Source organism: Prionailurus viverrinus, chromosome B1 (assembly GCF_022837055.1).
Source record: "Prionailurus viverrinus isolate Anna chromosome B1, UM_Priviv_1.0, whole genome shotgun sequence".
Classification (NCBI taxonomy): Eukaryota; Metazoa; Chordata; class Mammalia; order Carnivora; family Felidae; genus Prionailurus; species Prionailurus viverrinus.
The window spans coordinates 161,917,526-161,944,300 of NC_062564.1; the positions used below are offsets into that span (position 1 = coordinate 161,917,526).

The 26,775-nt window shown below is 43.1% G+C and overlaps 1 protein-coding gene across 2 annotated transcripts; it reads right to left on the minus strand.

Moving 5' to 3' along the window:
• Window positions 1–6,523: 6,523 nt before the first annotated feature.
• Window positions 6,524–26,653, minus strand: SRD5A3 (steroid 5 alpha-reductase 3). 2 transcript variants are annotated; one of them, XM_047856832.1, is made up of 6 exons: window positions 26,642–26,653; window positions 22,047–22,355; window positions 14,902–15,044; window positions 13,168–13,365; window positions 9,298–9,432; window positions 6,524–7,507 (listed from the first exon to the last, which is right to left on the minus strand). In XM_047856832.1, the coding sequence occupies exons 2-6, from the start codon at window positions 22,265–22,267 to the stop codon at window positions 7,248–7,250; spliced, it is 957 nt and encodes a 318-aa protein (XP_047712788.1). In that variant the 5' UTR covers window positions 22,268–22,355; window positions 26,642–26,653; the 3' UTR covers window positions 6,524–7,247. The 2 variants fall into 2 exon arrangements, with proteins under 2 accessions (XP_047712788.1, XP_047712789.1); XM_047856833.1 differs by lacking the exon at window positions 9,298–9,432.
• Window positions 26,654–26,775: the final 122 nt, after the last annotated feature.

Consider the following 26,775-nt stretch of genomic DNA (forward strand, 5'->3'; position numbering starts at 1 on the left):
TGTTCTGATGGGACCCACTCTGTGGTACTATGAGCCGCTCTGTGGAGAGAGCCACATAACAGGCAACTCACAGACTCCTGGCCCTTCGTTCAATAGCTCACAAGGAACTGAATCCTAACAACCAGGTGAGTGAGTTTGAAGGTGGGTCCTCCCTCGGTGGAGCTTACAGATGAGACCTCAGCCCCGGTGCCTCCTTAACTGCAGTGAATCCTTGAGGCACAGACACCCAGCTAAGTGACACCTGAAATCCTGATGCACAGAAACTATCAGATGTTTGCTGTTTTAAGCTGCTAACATTTGGAATATTTAGTTACACGGCAGTGGATAACTGATACAGTGACTTGAAGGAGGTGAGGGAGTTAGCCATGTGGCAGCTATCTGGGCAGAGGGCACAGCCAGTGCAAAGGTCCTGACAGAGGAACAGGATTGACATGTAAAACGAATGGCAAGGAGGTCATTGTGTAGGAAGCGTGAATGAGGGTAAAAATAGTAGGAGATGAGGTAAGAAAGGTGACTGGGGGCCAGATCCAATGGGGGCTCGGAGGTTATCATAGGAATTTGGCCTTTATCTAAGAGAAACTGGGAGCTGTTGCAAGGTTCTGAGTCCGACATGATGTGATATAGGTTTTTGAAGGATCCGTCTGGTGTGTGTTGAGAATCAGCTGTAAGGAATAAGGGGAATGCAGGGAGGCCAGTTAGGAGTCTGTTGCAGTAAATGAGGCAAGAAATGATGGCAGCTCCAATCAGGATGGTAGTTGGTAGAGTCACGATAACAGGGATGGATTCTGGATGTATTTTGAAGGTAGAACCACGGATTGGTTTGTGCAGTGTGAGGGAAAGAGAAGACTCCATCGTTTTTGGTTTGAGAAAGTAAAAAATGGTAAGACTGTAGGTGGAGGAGATGTGGGGGAATGAGGAAAATCAGAAATTAACTTAGGGATGCCTGGGTGGCTCAGTTGGTTAAGCATCCAACTTCGGCTCAGGTCATGATCTCCCAGTTCATGGGTTCGAGCCCTGTGTCAGGTTGTGTGCTGACAGCTCAGAGCCTGGAGCCTGCTTCGGATTCTGTGTGTCCATCTCTCTCTGTCCCTCCCCCACTTGTGCTCTGTCTCTCTCTCTCTCTCAAAAATAAATAAACACTAATAAAATAAAAAAAATAAATTAACTGAATCATGTCAAACTTGAGATATTTGTTATACATCAAGTAGAGATGTTAAGTAGGCAATTGTGTATGTGAGCCTAGAGCGCAGGAGTGATGTTTAGGCTGGATATATAAATGCAGGGGTTGTCAGCGTATAAACAGTATTTAAAGACTGGATGAGATCACTGAGTGTAGAGAAAGGGACCAGGAGCTGTGAATTGGCACGCTCCCTCCAAGTGATCAGAAGTCAGAAGAGAGGGATGCAGTCCGCAGAGGAAGCTGGGAAGGAGCAGCCAGGGAGATGGGAGGAAAAGCCAGAGGTGTGGTGTCTCGGGGACAATCAGGGGAAGTTATCCAGGTGACGTGACCAGCTGCTGCTACTGCATCGGAACGGATGCTGAGACGCGACCACTGGGTGAGGCAGGGTCTCTGGAGACCTTCCTGGAGCAGTTTCATGGCAGCCATGAGGTCTACAGAGTGACCAACGTGGGCCGAACGTGGGAAGGAGAACAACGCTCATCAGACTCCGGCAAACCTTTCTAGTTTTGCTGCAACAAAAAGCCAAAACGAACATGACAACACAAAACACACAAACCAGAAAGGAACTGCTTCTCTGGTAAGGGAAGTGGGGCTAGAAGGTTTTCAAAAGGTATTTGTCTGCTTATAGAAATGTCCAGAAAAGGTAAAAAACGTGATGATCCAGTGGGAAGAAGAAGTGCTCAAGTAGGGGGCCTAGCTTTGGAAAGAAATCCAGAGAGATTGTTTGTAGTTTCAGGAAAAAACTAATGACTTTGAAATGAGCAAAAAATATTACAGGTGTCCTTTCTGGCACACTGTTTGGGCTGTCTGCCCCTTGTCTTTGAGCTATTTTACAACTTCTAGACAACTGATAGGAATGCAAATAATTCTTTTGCAGAGACATACAAACGAATGTGGTCTGATGAAGGAATGAGTGCTTTCCCTCCCCCCACTGTAGACACTAGTTTTGTAAGTATTAAGCAATTAATATGCATCTATGACATTCATTTTGGCATGCCTCATTATCCATACGTGTGCCTGCTTTTAGGAATTCTTCACTGAACTGGTTCTAACATCTTACTGGTTCCTTAATTGCTTAACAAGCTAAGTAAAATTGTTGGCACATGTTCATTTCATATTTGTATGAGAATCATGATTTTACATTAAAAAAATTTTTTTTAATGTTTATTTCTGAGACAGAGCATGAGTGGGGGAGGGGCACAGAGAGAGGGAGACACAGAATCTGAAACGGGCTCCAGGCTCTGAGCTGTCAGTACAGAGCCCGACCCGGGGCTCGAACTCACAAACCATGAGATCATGACCTGCGCAGAAGTCGGTCGCTCAACCAACTGAGCCACCCCGGCGCCCCATGGTTTTACATTAAAAAAAAAAGTATCCCCGGGGCGCCTGGGTGGCGCAGTTGGTTAAGCCTCCGACTTCAGCCAGGTCACGATCTCGCGGTGCGTGAGTTCGAGCCCCGCGTCAGGCTCTGGGCTGATGGCTCAGAGCCTGGAGCCTGTTTCCGATTCTGTGTCTCCCCCTCTCTCTGCCCCTCCCCCGTTCATGCTGTCTCTCTCTGTCTTAAAAATAAATAAACGTTGAAAAAAAAAAAGTTTCTAGGGATACATTAAAGTGAATAGCACAATTACTAGGACCAATGGACATAAATAGAATACTAACCTAATAGGAGAATATAAAGTGTTTTAAAAAAAAAAAAAAAGTATCCTTCAACAATAGTAATGAGGGAAAGTAGCATATGGGGGAGCAAATGCTTAGGTGGGTGAAGGAGATAGTGGTGACCTGTGGGGGTTCTCTTCCAGTAGCTTCATTTTCCTGGGCACAGAGATGTAACACAGTCAGCAGAGAGGGAGAGTGAACGGACTAGAGAATGTTAATATGGTTGCAGCATTGAAGACCATTTGAGGTTAGTGTTCATGAATTAGGAGTGGCTGTCTTGGACTGTATTTCTCCAGCCACACACAGTTCAGCTGTGTGGGTGCACACACAGAGAAAGAGCTGAATCTAACCAGGGTTGTGGCTTTGCTAAATCAGTAGGAGAACGCAGGAGCTGAAGATCTATATGAAGGAATTATTATAGTGATTTACCTGGAATTTAAGCAGGGTAAGGAGGTAAGGGAAGACTTATGGGCGAAGGACAATGAAAATGCCATGAGATCAACAGATTGGAGGTCCCAACAGGGTAGAAAGATTGTTGTAGTTGCCGTACTAGAACAATGAGCTGGAAAGACAGGAGTTGGTAGTCCGAAACTAAGCAAAATATTTTCTCTATTTGGGGCTGACATTCTACTGGTTGAGGGTCACTCACCTGCTGTCCACCAACCTCCCCCTTTTTGTGAGTGGAAGCACAGATGTTTTGCATGGGCCGCTTAATTCCACCTTGTCTTAGTTTTATTCCTATGGTCTTTCTCAGCGAGATGATTCCATGAAATCAAGTCTTTCAAGAGTGAACAGAATCTGCAGACAGATAGGCAGCATGATGAGCAAGGTCTCTTTGCTATAGAAGGTTGTGCAGTTTGAAAACTGCACAAAGGACACCAGGCCTAAAGAGTGAGTGGGGCTGAGATCCTGTTCACTGAGCTGTGGTCCCCTCACCTGCTGTCTTTTGTGGCCAAAAAGGCTCATGCTCTGCTACTAGGCGGATATCCTGAATGGTACCTTTTCTAATCCATAGAAAGGTATTGTGTGGGCCAGGAAGCCCTGATAAAAATTACACACATGCTATGAAGTCTTACCAGAGGGCTACACTCAGGAGGCAGGTTTGTCTTTCTGCTGAGAAATCCCTTGTGTTCCTTTGTCCTCTACGTGCTTCAAGAGTTGAGAATCTTCTCTGAGGAAGAGACTTAATACTAAACTTTCTCAATTATGTGCATAGAGTAGCTCTTTATAATTTGTTTTTATGTGGCTAATTAAATTTTGCTTTCTGCAAAACCAATACCTGGCTTTCTAGATCACTGGTATTTGAGAAACATGATGATGTATGTGTCACGTGAATTAGTCGTGGATCACTGCCACCTCCACTGTGTCTCGTCCATTTATTGGAAACATCTTAGGTTAGACAAATATATGTAATTTATAAAAAAGTTAAATGATTTTTTTCCCTGATAAGCAATGTGAAAGAGTGGGCTGAAATTGCTTAGATAGGTGTAAAAAATTTCTATTTGCTCATTCACTAAGAATTTCTTTAATATATTGGTTCATTTCGACACACGTTACTTACCAATGGTCCTTGAATTTTCAGGGAGTTCTACAAATATGTATAGTCTCCTTAAACTATCTGTTAAGTGCCATATAAAAATATCTCAAAAGTCTCCCTCTTTTTTGGTAGTAATTCTAGCAATAACCACTGACTGAATTAAAAACATAATACGGAACACGGTTTTATGGACACAAAATGATCCACGCTCACTGATAGCAAATGTTAGTACAGACGATGAGGTACGACTTGGAGACTTAAAAAGAGGCTACTTTCAGCACACTTTTCTAGTCACTAGCTAGTCCAGGGAATGCTGTCAGGAGGTGGTTCAGTATCATTTCCCCTAACTTAATAGGAACAGAGAACGGAAAGGTGAGGCTATTCAACTAAGGCGGCAGAAGGTCAAGAATCTCCACCCCCAACCTATTCCTTGGTTCTCCCCGGGAAGAATTTGCCAACTCTTTCTCTTTAGGCACACGGAATATTTTCAACCAACACAAAGAGCAATGCAGATTGTGATCTAGCAAGCACAGCACAATTCTCAATCATTCTCCGCGGCTAAGCTTTCGTCAGAGACCACGCTACTTTGTTTTGAACCCCTTGGAGAACATCACTGCTTCCTCTTTAGCCTTCACCTAGAAATGCAATGTTTGAGCAAGGTAGGGAGAGGGAAAGTAAAGAGTGTGAGGGGACAGTAGGGACAGTGGGCCTGAGACAGGGATACTGCAGACCGGGAAAGTCTTCTAACAGCCCCTGATATGGCTCTTCACAGGGCATACTCATTAGTTTACTTAAATGTGCAATGAAATTCCAGAACATTATCCAAATTCCTACACTAACCTAGGTATAAAATGGTATGCTACAGCAAAAAAACATTTTTTCCCCCAAATAGTTTGCCATTAAAAATCCATGCCACTTGCGTGGAAATTAAGACCAAACTGCAATATGCTTTACATTTCCAGTGTAGAAAAAGTTTTGTTCCTGAGTCCTGGTCCTGAGGATGGCAACTCTAAATGATAAATGAAATAGGGGCGCCTGGGTGGCGCAGTCGGTTAAGCGTCCGACTTCAGCCAGGTCACGATCTCGCGGTCCGTGAGTTCGAGCCCCGCGTCAGGCTCTGGGCTGATGGCTCGGGGCCTGGAGCCTGTTTCCGATTCTGTGTCTCCCTCTCTCTCTCTGCCCCTCCCCCGTTCATGCTCTGTCTCTCTCTGTCCCCCCCCCCCCAAAAAAAAAAGATAAATGAAACAAATATGTCATTTATTTGAGTAGACTGATTAGCTGACTGAGGTGGCATTTGATTGATGAGAGAGAAAATGCCACAGCAGAAATTATTTTAAAAACTTTAGGATGTGCTTTCATAAGCATGTATTGAAAGTTCAGATTAGAAAGATCTCGGTTTAACAGCTTTGGTTTACTATTCTAGGGATGAGGGTGGGGAGGACATTCTTAAACTGTGCATTTGATTTCATGTCTGGTTAATGAGGTTCTTTCCCCCACAGCAAGGTACACATTAGTGCCAAACTTTAGTAGCTAGTAGACTAGGACACCTGCACGAAAGCAATCAAGTCAATACTTTGGTCACTAAGCCAGTAAATCTTATGTTGCACAAATGTGCAGTTTTTGCTGCAGCAAAACTGTGCTCAGGCTGTAGCATTAGTTATTATTTTTCAATCGTTTTTCTTTTAAACCGCGCATTTATTTCCCTTTGGTTTAATCATGAGTATTTTTTAAAACATAAACTAGTGTAAACTTTATTCCTAAAAACTTCAGATTCAGGGCGCCTGGGTGGCTCAGTCGGTTAAGCGTCCGACTTCAGCTCAGGTCACGATCTCACGGTCCGTGAGTTCGAGCCCCGCGTTGGGCTCTGGGCTGATGGCTCAGAGCCTGGAGCCTGTTTCCGATTCTGTGTCTCCCTCTCTCTCTGCCCCTCCCCCATTCATGCTCTGTCTCTCTCTGTCTCAAAAATAAATTAAAAATGTTAAAATTAAAAAAAAAATTTTAAAAAAAAACAAAAAAAACTTCAGATTCATCTCATTAAAACAGTTCAACAGTTACTCGGCAAACAATGAATCCAGTTTGGACACCTACATATGAACATGGCTATAGCACTACGCAATCTGCAGCGAAGGTCAGTCCATGAATGGAGGCTCTTTACACATAAATATAAAAATATTTTATTTTCAGATGCTTTCACTTTTAAGGTACTTCCTTGAAAGGGATGTCAAAAAAGTATTAAATAAAAGAAGCTTCAAATTTTCTGTTAGGCTATGATTTGAGGGGGAGAGGAGTGGAAACCACTGTTGGTGGTTACATAACTGGAAATATTTGTGGCCACATGTGAAAGTATAAACTATTTCCAACAAAGTCATTTTTCCCTGAATCTGTTGGTGTGAAATTATATATTGTTATTTTCAAAAGCTTTCCTGCTTTTATTGAAATGCAACAGTTACTGAGCACTTATTATATTGCTTATTATGTAGTTCAGTTCATTTGTCCCTAACAAAACCAAAGCCACAGATGGTCTTCTCTCTTCTTTGTGGATGTATGTGCATGTGTGAAGCTGTTTGTACATTCTTGGTTACTTTGCTTTTGAAGCACTTGGAGAAGCTCATCTACTTCTCAGCAGCTGGTTGGTTTTATAAAGCATCTCGGAAGGCAGACACAGCACTCCCCGGTTTGCCAGAAGTTATTTCTTCTTTGAAGATTCATTTTCTTGAGGGGTATTGCTTTGCTCATTCAGTAAAGACTTTTGGGTGTATAAAGGAAACAGAGTTTCAAACAGTTCTGCAGAAATTGTACTTTGGTCCCTAGACACTGTTGTCCTCAGGAACTGAACCTGTCATCTGGTTTGCCTTCTTCGTGACTGGGATTATGTTAAAACAGAAATGGTAGGAAAGCTTTCCTATGCTTTGGATAGGAGACAAATTTGCTTTTGTAGAATTTGTGACTGAGCAAAGCAGACAGGGCCTGGCTGAAGAAAACATATGTCACCACTAGCCACCAAGTTAAGTTGTGGAATCCAAAGGTGACAGCCATGGAAATGTAGATCATCAGCTCTGCTAAGTAGTTAGGGGAAGAAACGTATTCAAACCAGTCTCCGAAAGGGATTCGGTGGTTACAGTGAATGACCACTCCTGAAACAGAAACAGAAGACTTCCTGAACATATGAAGTTGTGGAAAGAAAGCTTACCACTTCAGTCCCCAGGCAATTTACAAAGACTCTTATTTTAAAAAGAGGATCACTGCGGGGCGCCTGGGTGGCGCAGTCGGTTAAGCGTCCGACTTCAGCCAGGTCACGATCTTGCTGTCCGTGAGTTCGAGCCCCGCGTCGGGCTCTGGGCTGATGGCTCAGAGCCTGGAGCCTGTTTCCGATTCTGTGTCTCCCTCTCTCTCTGCCCCTCGCCCGTTCATGCTCTGTCTCTCTCTGTCCCCAAAATAAATAAACGTTGAAAAAAAAAAATTTAAAAAAAAAAAAAAAGAGGATCACTGGGCACCTGGGTGGCTCAGTCGGTTCAGCAACCCACTTTGGCTCAGGTCATGATCTCGCAGTTTGTGGGTTTGAGCCCTGCATTGGGCTTGCTGCTGTCAGAGCCTGCTTCAGATTCTCTGTCCCCCTCTCTCTCTGCCCCTCCCCTGCTCGTGCTCTCTCTCTCAAAAATAAATAAACATTAAAAAAATGAAATGAGGGGCGCCTGGGTGGCTCATCGGGTTGAGCGTCCGACTTCAGCTCGGGTCATGATCTCGCGGTCTGTGAGTTCAGGCCCCGCATCGGGCTCTGTGCTGACAGCTCAGAGCCTGGAGCCTGTTTCGGATTCTGTGTCTCCCTCTCTCTCTGACCCTCCCCCGTTCATGCTCTCTGTCTCAAAAATAAATAAATGTTAAAAAAAAAAAAATTAAAAAAAAATGAAATGAAATAACAAAGAGGATCACAGACCTGTGTGCAAACCCACTTCCCGTCACACTCCCATTGTCAACCTACTAGGTATTAAAAAGTTGCACTCTTAGGTTGCACCATCAACCGAAAATAAGCACAAAGCAAACAAAGTCTGTTTCTCCACCAGACTTCCAAGCCAGTAATTAAGAGCTCAGACTGCAGTCAGACTGCAGGAGTTCAAATCCTGACTCCACCACTTACATGTTGTGTAACTTTAGAAAAGTTGCTTAACATCTTTAGTTTCCTCATTTGTCAAGTGAGGATAAAACTCGAACCACCTCAAGAGAGCACCGTAAAGCTGTATGTAAAGCACTAAGAACAGGGCCCGGCACAGAATAAGCACTTGGTAAATGATGAATAGGATTATTCCATTTTTAGTACTTCAAAAGCCTATTATAAACTGTACCTGTGGTAAGTCAATACAAGCTAACTAAAAGTCAAGTTTTTTTGCTTTGACGGAATGATACTAACTCAGCAAAGTAACACTAGCACTCACATGCTGGTTAGGCACATGTCGTCAGCGCAGGCCCCAAAATGTGGGCACAGCATAGAATCACAGAATATCAGGGCTGGATGGGACCGGGGAGATCTACTGGCATAACGGTCTCATTTTACAAATGGGAAGATTAAGATTTTGACGAGGTGTCTTGTCAAAACTAAGTATTTGATAGGGCCGCCTAGGTGGCTTAGTCAGTTAAGCGTCTGACTTCGGCTCACGTCATGATCTAGGGGTTTGTGAGTTTGAGCCCCGTGTCGGGCTCTGTGCTGACAGCTCAGAGCCTGGAGCCTGCTTCACATTCGGTGCCTCCCTCTCTCTCTGCACCTCATGCTGGCACGCTCTCTTTCTCTCTTAAAATAAAAAAACATTAAAAAATGAATATTTGATAGATAAGTCATTAACTAGGGCAGGAAGGAAAAAAATAAAGGAACACAGACAACTAACTTCTGAGGGTTAAAATCCACATGCAGTGCCTCTAAAAGACATCTCACCTGCTTTATTTTTCCTGAGATTGCCGAGAATGACATGGCACTTGTACTGATGGACAGATGACCAGATAAACATCATCATTCCGAGGATATGGAACCACCGGGCTTGCATCAAGAGATTTTTCCCTATCACATAGACTACAGAAAAAAGAGTTACCTTATTGGCCAAAATGCAAAATTTCAGAGGCTCAGGGAATTAAACAATCACACAGTTAGAACACAATTATCCGATTGCTCTGTTCCTCATGACTAGAAAATTATCGTGATGTAATTTACCAAGGACAGAGGGGAGAAGAAAGGGGTATGCTTTCCAGCCCGGGGCAGCTTCAGTGGTCCCTGACAGAGAACTCCACATTGACACATTCTCCTGTTCCCTTTTCAAACGCTTCAAGCACAGAGGTCAGCTCTGCCTCCTACTCTTTTTTTTTTTTTTTTTTTTTAATTTATTTATTTTGAGAGAGACAGAGAGTGTGTGAGCTTGGGAGGCACAGACAGACAGGGAGAATCCCAAGCAGGCTCTATGCTGCCAGTGCAGAGCCCAAGGTGGGACTTGAACTCACAAACTGTGAGATCATGATCTGAGCCGAAGTCAAGAGCTGGACACCCAACCAACTGAGCCACCCAGGTGCCCAAACTCTTGGTGTCTCATACTCTTGTGTGGTAAGGCCACTGTGCATTTATATTTCTAAGCCTGGTTTTATGTCTTATTTCTTATAGTCTACCGTGAGAACACTTTCTAAAGGAATCCCACCCTGGGCTGCAGCCTTAAGCTATTCAGGGGAGACCCTGAATGCAGAACACAGACTTGACTGGCTCCAGCCAATGAAGAAAATCACTGGAAGTAAAGGCTCAGCATGGGGCTTCTCAAAAGAGGAGAAATGTAAACTGCAAGATGAAAAATCAAACAGTATCCCTCTAATCTCTGATTAGAGAGAACCACGTTAGAGGGATTTAGTTCAGAAGCAGAAACACTCAAAAGTATCATCCTCCTCTTTCTTCTCCAGCTACCAAGAAGACAGGAAGAATTCAGGTCTTCCGGGACTGGCATCAGAAAAGCAAATTAAGGACTTCCTTGTGATCAGCAGGAAGCAGGCAAGCTAGTTAGGAACCTGACTGAAGAAACAAAGCTGTCCATTGACTGCGGGGAAGAGCCTGAGGGTCTGGAGTCTGGAGAGAGCCCCTACAGAGTTGACTCAGGTAAGAGAACCAAGGATCGTACTATTCCATATGGGTACCTGAAGGCAGGGCTCAGCTGATGACAGCTGGGCTAATGAGAGTCCACCAATATCTACCTGTGTTAATTTCTTTTAAAAACTTGTCCCATATAAACAGTTTACTATAGACTCTTAACGTTTACTAGATTTAGCCATTTAACTAAAAGGTTATCTTTTCAGAAGTTAAAAATAAACAAAATGTGAAAAATAGTTTTAAATTCAGCTGTAAGAGCAAGTCACTCTAGGATTAAAAACTGAGGCAAGTGTTTGAGAGTTTACATCACTGCTGGAAGACCTGCTCTGAATCCGAGAAAGTACCTATGAGGAAAAAAGATTTCTAGGAGTACGTTGGAATTATAATGTGGGGAAGGGGAGTCAGGTGGAAGGCTGAGGCTCCAATCTGTGTAGTATTTAACTCTGTTTATTCATTAATTACTGACTGTCTACTGAGCCTGGCATCTCACACAAGGCACAAGGCAGTGAATAAGTAAGGTAAAATCCCAGTCCTCATGAATCCATATTCTAGTGGCAAGAGGCAAACAGAAACAAGTAGAGAAACCTATAATCAAGATAGGTTCAGGTAGAGATGGCACTCTGGAGAAAATAAAATACAACGTATAATGGAGAGTGGTTGGAGGAAGACCCTCTAGAGTTTAAACATTTTTTTTTTAAGATTTCATTTTTAAGTAATCTCGATGTGGGGCTCAAACTCACAACCCCGAGATCAAGAGCTGCATGCTCCAACTGACTGAGCCAGCCAGCGCCCGACCCTCCAGACTTTGAAGACAAGGAGGGACGAAGGTGTGGGCAGCTTACAGACATTCTTTCCTTTCCCTTTCACAAAAATCCTCTGAAATCAGGATGTGTCCCTAATTACAGATGAAGGTTCTGAGTCTCAGAGTGGTTAAACAAGCCAGAATTCAGATTCAAGCCCCCCTGAGTCCTAAGCTCATGCTTATTCCCATCAGGCCTTGCAGCTGGCAAATGCCCCAGTGTGTTCCCTCTCAATGAATTCCTGAAACCAGTTCTCGCCACATTGTCCCAAAAGCCTGTATATGACCTCTTGAAAGACAAGTAGGTGAAAAAGAAGACAGCTTCAGAAATGAGTGTTTGGAAAGTGATTTTTGTGGGTGTCTCAGCTGCCTTTTCTTTCTTTTCTACAATACAGGAGGGAGGGCAAAAACAGTGGTCCAGCCAGCAGATGAAACTCCAGAAGAGATATGTAATGCCAAAGGAGGCTAACAGACTGAAAGCTAGTGGGTTAGCCACATGCTTCAGAAAGCTCCTTTGGGTGGAAATCCCAGTAATGTTCACCACAGATAATAGTTCAAACCTTGATATGGCCTGCACATGAAAGAAAGCCAACGCAGAAAGCTCAGGGGGGAAATGCTGATTTGATTAAGTTCAGTGGAATCAGATGGAGAGATGCTAGCTGAGCGGCTGGAGCCAATAAATAATTCATGGATTAAGAAAGATTGTTAATAAATTGTACTCTACAATCATTCCTCAAGCCATAAAGGCCTTGGGTTATACCACAGCAGCACAGAGAGGATTTTCAAGGGGCTACTCTGACACTGAAATCAAACCTGAGGAGAAAGCTTACTGAGTATTCTAAATATCAGACTTTGGTCTCTATTTACAAGGATGGAAAGGGCAGCTTTACGGAACATGGAGAAGTGAACTCAGAACAGTCATGAATAGTCTGCCTTACAGTGTCCAGGCAGATGGATATACCAAGGGTCCAGGGTAAAGTTAGCCTCAGCACTAAAAACTAACTTCATTTACCCCAAATGACTTGAGTTCTATGTAGTAAGTATGCACTGTTTTTACCAAAATGATAGTCATAAATGTTTTATCTTCAGCCTCCCTTCCCCCACCAAAATATACTTTACTTCCTCCTCATAAACAAAGACCATGATTTTGCTTCTCTCTTCCTGGCTAGTGGGAGCTCAGAAGTGTTCAGACACAATTCTGATTTACCACAGTACGCTTTTGTCCTCTCCCCTCAAGCTGCCTCACTTGAAGAAAAGCTCTGTTATAACTGGAATCATCCTAAAACCTAAATGACCTAAGCTTAAGATGGCTTTCTACTCCCTCTTCAAATCACAACTATTCTCCAGGAGCCCAGGCCACCCCTTCCTCCTCTGGTTTTCTGAGATTTAATCCTGTACCACCCTTCCCCTTCCACACGTGCACACCAGAGGGACTGAGGCTTTGGTGAGACAACATTCTCTGCTGACCCTTTCTCTTGTTCTTGGGTGTTCCCCTGCTTCCTGTCCGACTCCTGACCACACTCTCTCTTTCCTTCCAGACTAACTCCACATGAGTCCAGTGACTTCATTCCCACTTCATTCCCAAGGGAGGCCCATGTCCCAATTCTTCACCCTTGCACCTCCTGAACACTTGGCACTTTAATATCTTTACAGACATTAGTGCTTAGGTAAGTGTCTTTCAGGTTTCAGCAGTTTTGTAACAGTTAATGTATATATCCTTGGGCATGTTGACTTTTTCAAGCTACTAGTAGAGTCCAAACTCTTCATATGCAAAGTGAGTTGAGCAGGTCTACTTTCAAACTGCCCTAAAGCTTGGTGGGGCGCTTTGCCTCAAGAGTACCTCATATGCCCAGTGACTCAGCTAACAGACCCCAGGAACCACTCACCATTTCTGCCGTCCATTGGCACTTGGCTCAGCACAGTTAGGCCGATGAGGACATAGTAGACGAGTCCAAAACAGTACTGCACAACGTGAATCACAGCATTGGAGAAGACACTGACATAGAAGCACTCGAAGAGCCTTCTCAGGCTGTGGAGCCACAGAAATACTAACACTAAGAATGCAGACAGCGCCAGCTCACTCCCTAGAATTCAGAATGCAACACGTTAGCATCTTTCTTTCCAGGACTAATCCAAAGTTGGATTTTTCCCTACTATTCAACACAGCATTAGGTAAGATTAGAGCTAGGAGAGGGCCCTAAAAATCATCTGGTCTAATATATATATTTTTTTTTAAGTCATGAGGAAGTGGGCCAAGCGAAGCTAAGGAATTTGGCTAGTGACAAACTCAGGTCTCTTGACTCTCCATCATGTGAAAGCCTTCTAGGTTACATGTATGTCACTGTGAAGGAGTCTGTGCACTCAGAACCTGAGGACTGTGGATCTCCAGTCCCTGGCACGACCAGCCAGATGAAGACAGTCTGGAAGAGTGCCCACATGACCTCTAACAATCCCAGCTGAGTAAGGGGAAACACTTACTGAGTAAGGGGAGACAAGAGACCGAGGCACCTGGAGAGGCAGAAAAGGGGACAGGAACAGAGATGGGGGAATTATGCATTTCTTTCCAGATTAAAAAAAAAAAAAAGAAAATTATACCTTTAGCAGACTCTGACCCTTAAGATCTATCTTCTTAACTGCCTCTCACCCCTTTGTCAAAAGAACTGGGAAGAACTGGGTTTTCAAGTGGAATAACACCTAGACTTTTTAAAATGAAAGTCGTACGTGCACACACGCACACACAAAGGAAGAGATGAAGTTTTAATGGCTAATGTGGGATTTGCTGAGGTATCCTCTGCTCCCAAAGGGGATCTGCATAGGTCTTCCCTTCCAGTTGCCATCTTTTGCAACGAGTTCCTCTGGTTATACAGAAAAGGATTGTTCCTACCAAGCCAGTGGTTTGGCTGCTGGAACAAAGGACAGAGGGAACGCGAGAACGACTTGTTTCTAATTCTGTCCCTCAGCCTCCTCCGCCTGACATTAACTGAAACCACCATATGGTTTTCACCTTCAATTCCTTTAAAAATACTCCAATTTTTAAAATCGTTCTAGGTATCCTTATCAGAAGTAAAGTGAGGTGAATTTAAGGGCTCTTTTGTAATCATCTGGTCAAAAACTATTTACAGTCAATGTTATTATATAAGTAAAGCTTACAGTATAACAAACATTTTTTTAACTGGTGATCAAAAAGTAATTTCCTGTCATATTTCTGGGGTTCTGAGACATGATTTTGGTTCAGCGAAACAAATGATAAATGTTTTGAGGCAAACCCGAGGGATCCTAAGAACTTTTCCACTGAATTGTAAAGACTTTTGTATATATTAATCAGTAGTACTAAAAATATCAGAGGGAGAACGGTCTGTCCTGCACACAGCACAGCCCTTGCTGGGAAGTCAGGGACGAAGAGCTAACTCTGGGGCTGCCATGATCTCAGTGAAGGATGGGGGGACACCCCCTTGGCCACCTGCCTATAAACCACTTACACTTTTTTTTGCCCTCACCCTCCACTTCCCAGGCCCACAGAGAAGCCTGAGGGTGGCTGTGAAATACTGAGAACAGCTCCCTACAGGCAGGAAAGGCGGGGACAGGATGAAATGGTTGTAACTAGCCAGGGGGAGTCATACCTTGGAACTGGGCAGCCCCGAGAATTCTGAGCAAACCATGCAGCCAGTATGGAAAAGGCACTCCCAGGAACAGAGACTGAGTAAGGTGCCAAAGCAGGAAGCCATTCCACAGCACTGAGATGATATAGAAGTGAGAAAAATACCTGCAAGGTTAAACCAGTTAGGCAATAATCAGAGTAGGTCCACTTTAAAGCATTATGCAGGAATACTATTTTTAGGTTCCCTAACCTCTTTCCCCCATTCCCAAGGTATAGTTTTGTTGTTTTAATAGAACCTGAATCCTGCAGGCATTCAGATTTTTTAAAAATCTCCTTTCGAATGATGGGACCGGTTAACTCGTAGAACAAAGAGGCTTCCTGAGGTAAGAACATGATTGACCTCGTTAAACTTAGACAGATGGTCAATTAGCAATCTCTCTTATCTCTGGGTTAGGGGACGGCTCAAGTTCCAACACAGGGGGTGCCAGACCCCGGCAAAGAGAACCTAGATTGTGCCAACAGAAGCCAAACGTGAAAGGTTTCTAAATCCTGAGCAATGTTGCTGCAATAGCCATACAACTCTTACAAAAGATTTGCAAAACCACAAGCTCTCAGGGCTGGCCAGAAATCTTAAAGGTCCTCTGATTCAGTGTTTTCCTAAATTTCCTAAATTGTGTTGACCTAACTTTTATACTAACATGACAGATATTAACTCATAAAACTAGGTATAGACTCCTGATGGTTACAGCTCTCCTAAAGTACAGTGCCTGTTTTGCAATCAATTGCAACTTCACAAACAAAATACAAATAAAACCAGGACCAATAAAAATTGAAATTAGCAATGTTACTTCAATGTGAAAGATGGTGTTGGTTTACTGAAACCGTCTAAGGGCACAAAGGTCTAACCTTCTTTTGAGGTCCCTTGACCTATACTTCTATTTTTCTCTATTTAAATGAATTAAAAATATTTCTGACTCTGAAAGGTGTCTTCCCTGGTCTTTAATGCATCACTTACATACTAAGCCCCCTCCTTCTGGTCTCATTAGCCTGTGACAAGGTAAATAAACCTGGAGTCAGAGGATTAGATGGAATTCAGCAACTCTTCTTCCAGATGATCCAGAACATAGCCCCCCAGACTATGCCCACAACCCAGCCTGACACGGATCTAATCTGATCACTCCATAGCAACCCACTTAATTCTCCCAACTACTGTTACAAATTCTATCACCAAATCTGCCCTTGCTGAGCTATCCTGTTCTGATCTTCTATCCCAGTTCTGATCTTCTCTGGGCTCAAAAGCCTAGTTTCATCAAAAGTTCATCAGTGTCACTTCCAATACCCCACCCCCCACCCAGCCACTGGCTTTTGGTTGCCTTCCAGGGTCTCTAAGACATGCTTCCTAGAACTGAGTGCAGGTATGGTCTGAGCTACAAGAGCGGAGCAGAATGTCAGCAGAGCCCTGCTTTGCAGCCTTCCTCGGAATGGCTAGCTTCTGAAAAGCATCTTCTGGGCCAGCCACTCTACCTACTTCATTTTTCCACAGACATTTATTGAGAACTTAGAACGCAGCCAGGCAATGAATGTTCTAGGACCCAGGAACTCAGCAGGAAGCAAATAGACTGGGTCCCTGCCTTGATTATCTTTCAGCATATGATCAACAAATGAACCTATAGATATCTAGCATAATCTTGGGGTAGGAGACAGAGAGGGTGCAGAGGGGAGGCCATTCTGCACAGGTGGTCAAGGATGGCCTCTCTGGAAGTGACATTTGGCTAGAATGAACAACCCCAGTGAACTTCCAGGGCAAAGAATTTTCTAGGCAGAGAAATGACAAACACAAAGGCCCTGAGGAACAATAAAGGACACCTGTGTGGAGAAGGATCGGTGGTGAGGTGGGAGAAGCATATGCTATAGGGTCTCATAAGGACATGGCTTTTATTCAGGGTGATGGGAAGCCATTTGAGCAGAGTGACCTAAATAACTTATGTTTTAAAAATTTCTCTGGCTGATGGAAAAGTTCTGGAGACTAATAGTGGTGATGGCTGCACAACAATGAGCATGTATTTAAAATCACTGAACTGTACACCTGAAAAGGGCTAAAATGTTAAGTGTTTTGTCATGTCTATTTTAACACACACCCACACGCGCACACACACACACACAGGACATTGCTTATTCTTTTTACTCTTTTTAAAGTTAAAAAAAAAATCCCTTTGGTAAGCAGGTGGAAACAATCCTGTAAAGTTTATATGGTTATCTTCATGTGGCAGATGAGTAAATGCAGGCTAAGATGTTAGGTTACTTATTCAAGGTCACACAGCAAGGGGCGGCGTTTAGCTCCAGAAGCTCTGATGACTGGAGTTAAAATCACACCACTGCACTTCTAATTCGTGCAACCTAGACCTGCCTGAACTTGCTTTTAGGTCCCTATATCACATGTACCAATTTATACCAAGCCTGCAGTCAACCAATCACTCAAATGCGTTTATAATTGGTTTATGAGCTGCTAAGCCATATCTTGCTATGCCCTGCTTGTGCTGTGATGTTTTTGATTCACAGGCAGACTGCCGTTCTTATTCCTGCATTTTGTACCTTCTATCTCCTGTTTTGCTTGCCTGATTACCCTCTGTGAGAAACATCTTCTACTCGATAAATCTCGATTTTTATAAAGACGCAGCTTTAGCCTCAAATGATAGATCTAAAAACTCTACTCTTTGTTTTTAGACATTCTCCCTCTTTTTCCTCCCTTGGCAATTTGCTTAATTGTAGCACTGTTGTCCAAACCCTCGGGGACAGGGATAAGGTGATCCTTATGGACTCGGCACCAAGGAAGCACCCCTTTAACAACTATTTCAGTGCTTATTATAAGCCAGGGACTGCTCTAGGTTCTGGGATTACAGCAATGAACACAATAGATAATTCCAGTCCTCATGGCACTTACACTCACACACAAAAATAAATTTTATAGCATGCCAGCAGGTGATAACTGTTACTGAGAAAACTAAAGCCAGAAAGAAAAGAAGGACTATCTGGGATGGTAGAAATACTTTTAAACAGGGTAGATAGGGCACACCTCATTGAGAAGGTAACATTTGAGTAGAATTCTAGGAAGTGAGGACATAAACAGTATGACTGTGGGGGGAAAAAGTTTTCTAGGTATAGATAACAGGCACTGCAAAGGCCCTGAGGTGGAAAAGAGAGGCCCACAAAACTGGACTGGGACTACATGGGGCGGGGGGGGGGGGGGGGGGGGCTAACTACAGGACACAATGAGGTGGTAGGAACAAACTATATATGGCCTTGGGCTCTTCTTGTGAGTTAGAAGCCACTGGATGGTTTTGAGGGGGGAGGGGGGCAGGATCTAATAATACATATTTACTGATTGCTGGAACTGACCCAAAGCCCAATTAGGGGAGTTATAGGGTTAACTAAGGAAGTGAACTAATGCTTAGTAAACATTGACAAGGTAATCTGTCAATCTGACAAGGTGACTGGCCCTGGGATAAGTGCTTTAATATCACCACCTATATGACAAGGGGGTGCTGTTATGCTAACACCTAATCCATATCCACTGTCTCTTGTCTGGACCATCACAACAGCCTCTTATTCAGTCTTCTCCACACAATGGCTAGTCAGTCACCCTTTCGAAACATGAATCACGCAATGCCACGCCTGCTTCTCCATCCTAAAGCCATCAATGGCTTTCCATACACTCAGAATAAAATCTAATTTCCTCCCTGGCCCTGGTGAGCCAGCCCTGCCTCCTGCAATGAACTCGTCTCCTGCTCCAACGCTCCTTGACCATCCTCTCCAGTGTTGTCACTGCCACGGCCACCCAATTTTGCTCATGATCAAATAATCCTGCTGGATTTCCTCTGAAACACTTATTACCATCCGAAATTATCTCGCTTGTTTTGTAAGATTTGTTTACATATCTACTGTACGTATCTATCTTACAAGAACTAAAAAGCTCCTGACGCAGAAGTACTCTATGAACACCAGTTAAATAAATGAATGAAAGAGAAGGTATCTTATCCAAAATTATTCTTGGAGTGAGCAGTTAAGTTAATCAATGAACCAATTAAACCTAAACCCTCTTTTTCTTAAAATTCATTCAAAACATAGTCATCAAGGACTTTACTTGTCAGGCATTGTACCATGGATATGGTAACAAAAAAGACAAATGTAAACTTATGGCAAGTTTACAGTCTAGAGGAGGGGTTCTTAACATTTTTCTTCCATGGACTCCTTTGGCAGTCTGGTAAAGGCTACTGGCTACTCAAAATGTTGCTTCAATCACAAAATACATAGGGATTACCAAGGAAACCAATTATATTGAAATATAGGTAACACAACTACTAAAAAAAATTTGTGATAATAGTAACATATGTACTTTTTGTAATTAATGAATGTATAAAATAACAATATCCAGTGATTCATTCTTATTGTGATGAAAATATTTTGAGATCTCAAAAATTGTGTGTGTGTATATATATATATATATATATATATATACCTGTCACAATATTGCAAGTACTACTAATTCTACTGTGATTTGTTGATTACATTCACCTTTAAGGAAATGCTAAATTTCAGCTAGAGGTTACTGAAATAAAGATGTAATTTTTTCTAATCCAAGTTTGCCCTGAATTTCTGCCCACAGGTCTCCTGGACCTCTGGCCAGGATTGCTGAACCCCAGGGGGAAAGTCTGGATGATTCTGTCTGCCTCCAGAACTCAATTCAACTGCAACGCTTTGATACCATTTTGAAATTTTAGAATACACTACACAAGTCAAGAGCACTGTGATTCATGTTGGAGTCACCTATTTATTCAGGCTTTCTGGGAAATCAATAATCTATGAACCAAAAGGAAAACGAGAAAAGCACCATCACTTTAGGGGAAAAAAACCCTATCCAACAGCAGTAATGGAATCAAACACGCCATGAACTGATTTAAGGTTTTATTCTGGCCTCCTTTGGAAAAAACAACCCCGAACAAAATTACCTAAGCACTATTTAAAAAAAAACTCTTTAACATATATTTATTTTTGAGAGACAGAGAGAGTCAGCAGGGGAGGGACAGATAGAGACGGAGACACAGAACGTGAAGCAGGCTCCAGCCTCTGAGCTGTCAGCACAGAGCCTGATGCGGGGCTTGAACATGACTTGAGCCGAAGTCGGGTGCTTAACCGACTGAGCCACCCAGGCACCCTTCCTAAGCACTATTTTAGATGCAGAAATGTGATTTATAGCTGTCTCTTCCTTGGTGTAAAAATTACAGGTTTATTTTCACTTTTAAGAATATTTAAACTTTGCATAAGGAAATATATTTAAATAAAGTATCTAGACATATTTGTCTTTCCTTACTGGCCTGGACTTCAATACTAAAGAAATGCTGGTCTAACTTTAGAGAACAAAACATCATGGAGGTTCTACTCTAGAATTCTGGAAGAAGAAAAAGGTGTAAATTAAGGGAGAGATTACAAACCCAAAGAGTAGTAATGAACAAAGGAAAGGTACCAAGTTTGTTTCTTAGCTGTCATACCAGGGCGTGCTTGAGCACTAACAGCTAGGGTATAGGAGCCAGAGAAACAGGTGAGTGCAAGGAATGATTTGAAATGTGGTGTCCTTTACATCTAGGGACACTAATGCCCTTTTCAAAATTCACAGCACAAATTGTTAGAATTCACAGTAAGAAATAACATTTTTCTTCACTTTATAACATTAAAAAAATGACAGCCTGGGAATGCCATTGCTAGTAAGTAGAAAAGAATGTACTGCAATCAAACTTGATTAAAAATAGGATGACGGGGGGTGGGGGGTGCCTTGGGTGGCTCAGTTCGTTGAGTGTGGGACTCCTGGTTTCGGCTCAGGTCATGATCTCATGCTGGTGAGATCTTTGCCCCTATTTCCACCTCCTGCTCTCTTTCTCAAAAAAAAAAAAAAAAAAAAAAAAAAGATAGATAATTTTGACTTAAAAAGAGCCCCTAATAAATACGAAGTTTGACTAATGTGTCCTAAATACTCCTACCTCTTCCCAGAACCTCATTCCCTTTACTCTTCCTCTAAATGACCTGGTTTTTCCTTGTCAGTGTTAACACCTGATGAATCCTTCTCCAAAAGACAAAAGTAGGGGATTATCCATGTTTCAGAAACCAAGTTACACTTAGTCCTATTGTTGTCTGTGGACCTGGGACACTGCCAATGAGAGGTTCAAATGATTAAACCAGGGGTTTTAATACGTTAGAAACCTTATCACGTTCCTCCACATAACTTCCTAAATATCAACTTAAGATGCACCTTAAAGACAGAAAAGCCACTGCTATTTTCCAAAGCGTTTGGCTAACTCTTCCTTCCCAGCTATGTTCTGAATTCAGAGTAAAAAAACCAAACAACACCCTCCCACCCGCCCAACAAATGCAAATTATAACAAGTCTTTACAATTTCTGAAAGAATTCTATGTAAGCCCTAACGATTTCATCTTTCTTGGTTATAAAATCGGTTGAAAGTCAAATAAAGCTTCGGGATCGGGCTTGCCGAAAATGTGCACTCTTGGGCCACATTCTTCCCCAGGGGCACCCGCCAAGATGCCAGGTAGGAGGGTCGGTGCGGCCAAAGGAGGTGGCGCCCTTGTGGTGACCAGCGTCTGGCACCTTGTCCTGACTTTGGGGGTCAGAGAGACAAATGGGGGAAACAGGCGTGAAGGGCTGGCCTGCCTTCGAGTCCACAAGAGAGTTCCGGTGACCTCAAGTTAGATTATAAACCCCTAGAGTGCAGGCGAGGGGGAGAAAGGAGAATTTGGGGCCAAAAGGATTTAACCTGCCGCCTGTGCACCTGGGGACACAGCCAAAGACCAGGCCTACATCGGAAGCGCTGCCATTTCCCCCCAGGGAAAGACTCGTGCGGCTCCAAGCTCACATTGCCGCGCGGCTCACCATCTTTGCTGTCCACCGGCCCTGGGGGCATTCCGCCACCTTGGGCCACAACGCGGAGGCGGCAGTGCCTGGCAGCCCAGCCGGAGCAGCGCTGCGCCCGGCGTCAAGGCCTTCCTGGCCTGGTCAGCGCTGGCCCCGCGTCCGCCTCTGCTGCCCCCTGCCGGCTGCCCGAGCCGGGCGCTCCGGGCTCCCCGCGCCTCGGTATCCCGGGCTCAGCCGGGGCGCGGTTACCTCTTGGGGACATCAAAGACCCGGCAGGCGGCCGAGCGCGACGGCCCCTCACGCTTGGTTTTCCCATAGCGGATCAGGTCCTGGAAGAGCGCGCAGCCGGGGACCAGGCCGGCCGGCACGAGCTGCAGCACCAGGGTCAGCAGGAAAGCGGCGGTCAGCGCGAGCCACAGAGCGCGCAGCGGGTTCAGCGCCGAGAGCTCGACCCCCGCCCAAGGAGCCATAGCCCGAGCGCCGGGCTTCCCCGCTCCCAGGGCCCGAACCGCGCGCCCGCGCCCCAGCGGCCGCTCCCGCGCTGCGTGCCTGTCTCAGCTAGGCGGGACGTCGGTGACGCAGCGCGGGGCGGGGCCGTGCGCCTAGGACTCGCCCCTGGGGCGGGGTCACGCTGGCCCTCCTGAGTAGTCCTCAGTTCCTAATTGGACTTAAGTAAACCCAAAGTATGATTCAACATCATTCAAAGAATTGCAAGCCTGCACTGCTGCATTATTTTCAATGAAAAATGGAAACAACCCTGAGTGGCCCAGTTTAGAATATTTAAATTATTGTGCAATACACATTTGTAATAGCATGCAGACATTGCCATGCTCATTAGCATGCTGACTGTGGAAACACGGAATGCCAGGTTCTGATGACTGAAACTAGATTAAGTGATAAAAAGCTGACTGTAAAATACATAGCTGTGATTGCAAACAACCATACTAATACAAATGTGTGTATGTATTGATGAAGAAGGTAGGTCATACACGAAAACGAATAGTTGTATTAGGATGTTGGGAATGTGTATAATTTAAACCAGTAAAGTAGAAAATCATCAAGACGATTGCAAATAACCCAAAAGTGAAAGTGGTAAAAATTGTATTTAAAAAGCAGCATTCCTTTCCCTAGAGTTCCACTCCCTAGAGGTGGTTTTTAAGTCTATGTAATGACAGTGCTATGAATTGACGCATTAAACATTTAAAATTTTGATTTGATCAATTTAAATCAGTAAATTCAATAAATTTAAATATTGATTTTCAGTTACAATAAATCAAAGTTTAACTCTTTTAGGCAATTTTTAAGTTAAGTTTATTTATTTATTTTGAGTGGGGAAGGGGCAGAGAGAAGGCGAGACAGAATCCCAAGCCGACTCCGTACCATCAGCGCAGATCACTAACCGTGAGATCATGACCTGAGCGGAGGTCAAGAGTTGGGCGCTTGCCTTCGGCTCAGGTCATGATCTTGAGGCCTGTGAGTTTGAGCTCCACATCGGGCTCTGTGCTGACAGCTCAGAGTCTGGAGCCTGCTTTAGATTCTGTGTCTCCCTCTCTTTTTGTCCCTCCCCCACTCATGCTCAGTCTCCCTCAAAAATAAAAAAAACATTAAGAAGACAGAAAAGAGTCGGATGCTTAAACCACTGTGCCACCCAGGTGCCCCTCTTCAAGGCAATTTTTAAAAAGCCTTTAAAATGTCAATTTCCCAAAAAAAATATTGTATGTCTATTATATGACAAGCACCATTTTGGACAGTGAGGTTTACCGGACCATGCTACTGCCTTTTTGGAGTTTACATTCTTTTTTTTCTTTAAGTATGTATGTATGTATTTATTTATTTAGAGAAAGAGAGAGGGTGTGTGTGTATGTGTGCATGCCAGCATCAGAGGGAGAGAGAGAGAGAGAGAGAGAGAATCCCAAGCAGGCTCCAAGCTGTCAGCACAGAGCTGGACCCAGGGCTTGATCACAAACCCTGAGATCATTATCTGAGCTGAAATCAAGAGTCAGTCACTTAACTGACAGAGCCACCTGGGTGCCCCAGGAGCTTACATTCTTGAGATTGGGTAGCAGGTGAAGGGTGAGTGAGGGGAGAGGTAGCTGGCTTATCACTCTTCGCCCAATGAGATACCCTACATGTGTGTTGAATAAACATCAGGGAAACTGGTGGTTAGGTTAATGTGACTTCCGCAGTCCAAAGGATTGTTAGAGTTTTATTTCTTTGTGTGAGAACTCATAAGCTTTTCCAGTGTGTTGAGGACCATGTGATAAAGGATGGTCAAATTGGCCTTCTAGCTGGCACAATGAGGCCTTTTTGTATGACTCAGGATCCCTTCTGTAGGAGTCATTCCTTCATTTTTCGTCGTTGTTCTTGGGTTAACCCCACACAAATGCAGCTGGCCTTTCTAAGACATTTTCCCAGACAAGCTACTTGCAGTGACCAAATTGCCTGGGTGAGGGAGGTTTTCTTGTAGTTATTTGACCTGGGGAAAGATTGCAAAACAAGATCAGTGTGTGTGTGTGTGTGTGTGTGTGTGTGTGTGTGTGTGTGTGTGATGAAATAGGAAAGATTGAGGCTAGAGAAAAAAGTTGTCTCTCTTTTTTTTGGTTCAGATTTTGATCAGAGTGCATATTCAGACAAACCCCCTGTAGAGGGCAGTGGCTGAACAGGAAGTTATAAGTCAAACCCTACTGAGAGCATTTGTATATGTTTAAATCCTTCCTGGACTGAATTATTTCAGAAGTGGAAAACCAGGCTAAAGTCTGTTAGAAAGATCATCACCAATAAGTATAAGTCAGTTTTCATCTTTCTTCGTTTAATTACCAGCACTGTATGACCAATAAATCTCTGGCATTGCCTGTAGTAAATGGCAATGCGATTCTTCTAGTAGTTCAAGCAAAAAAACCTTGAACTAAACCTTGAGTCCTCTCTTTTTCTCACAGCCTAAATACAATCTGTCAGCAAATCCTGTTGGCTGTACCTTCAAAGTATGAAACCTAAATTCAATCAATTCAGTGAAACCTTTGGAGTCAGTGATTTACTAAAGACCCTAGCCTGCTCTGTAAATAAGAAAAAGAAAGGAAAGTTCTAAGGACTGAAAAGTAAGAAACACACTATCATTATTTGAAGTTAATCAGAAACTCCAATAGAGTCTACAGATAAGATATTAGAACTAATAGGAAAGTTTGGTAAGGTTGCTGGATACAAAAATCGATTTATAAATACTGATCATTTTATTTCCCAGCAGAAACAGAAATGTTTTTAAGATACAATTTTCAATGGCATAACATATTTCATGTTTAGGATTAAATTTCATAAAAGATATGTAAGTCTTTTTCAAAGAAAATAATAAAGTCATACTGGTATTAAAAAAAGATATATCTAAAAGGAGAGCTATACTAAGCTCACAGATTGGTTAGGATGACAATTGTCCCCAAATGGATTTATGGAATAAATATAATCCTGATTAAATCCCAACTTTTCATGGAACTTAACAAGCTGATTCTAAAATTTATATGGAAGTAGAAAGGGCTAAAGATGGCCAAGGCACTCTTGAAGGTGAAGGAGGAGGTCGGAGGGTTCATTCTATGAGACATCAAGACTGACACAGAGCTGTAGTAATGATATCAGTGTGGCATGGAAGTAGGGATAGACAGCAGACAGTGGAGCATAATGGAGAACCCAGAAACAGATCCCCATGTATACAAACACTTGACATATGATTGAGGTTGCGTGATACATCAGTGAGGAAAGGTTGAACTCTATAATAAATGAGGCTAGGACAAATGAGTAAGTCCCAGGAGATGGACATGGGTGGTGATAGAGAAGGGAGAGAGAGAAAAGAAATGGGACCCCTTCCTGACTCCATTAGTGAAAAGTCAATTTCAGGTGGATTAAAGACCTAATGTGAAAGGAAAAAGTAAATCTTTTAGAATGTAAAATAGGAAACTACCTGATCCCACGTTAGGGAAGTTGTGTTTTTTTGTTTGTTTTTTCAAGATATAAAAAACAACCAGAAGAAAGTATCAGTGGTTGCCTAGGTGGCTCAGACAGTTAAGTGACCGACTTTTAATTTCAGCTCAGGTCATGATCCCACAGCTGTGGGTTTGAGCCCTGCATCAAGCTCTGCACTGACAGTGTGGAGGCTGCTTGGGATTCTCTCTCCCTCTCTCTCTGTCCCTCCTTCGCATGTATAGCACATGTGCTATATATAAATAAATAAACTTAAAGAAAATATCAATACATTTTGCAACACTAAAATTAAAACCTTACCTTCCTCAAAAGACACCATAGAGTGAAATACAAGGGAAAGGTATTTGCTATACATATAACCAATAAAGGATTAGTATCCTCACATTCATAAATAAAAAAACACAGACAACCTAATAGAAAAACGGGCAAAAGACTTGAGCAGGCACTTCCCCAAAGATATTCAGATAACCCAAAACATACAAAAATGTGACCAATCAGGGAATTGAAAATTAAACTAAAATGGAATGTAACATTCCATCAGAACAGCTAACATTAAAACAACTGAGACACGGAGTGTTAAAGTTCTGGAACAACCAGAATCATCAAACAGTGCTGAAGCAGGATAAGTTGCTACCACTTTGGAAAACAGGTTGGCATTATCTGGTAAAGTTGAAGATACCATATGCTATGACTTAGCAGTTCCACTCTTGGATGTATATTAGAGCAATGCACATGCACGTGCTCCAGGAGATACAGACAACGATATTCAAAGGATAGTTCAAAACTGGAAATAGCCCAAATATCTATCAACAGTAGAATAGATAAATACAGTGAGCCATGTTCAGACACTCCAATGTTCTTAAGTGATTGCAAGGAACATACACAGCTCCATGCAGTATGGATGAATCTTACAAACATAATGTTGGGTGAGAAAAGGCAAGACACAAAAGTATACACCGTATAATCCTACTTGTATAAAGTTTAAAAACAGGAAAGAAAAGCAAAGAAATGA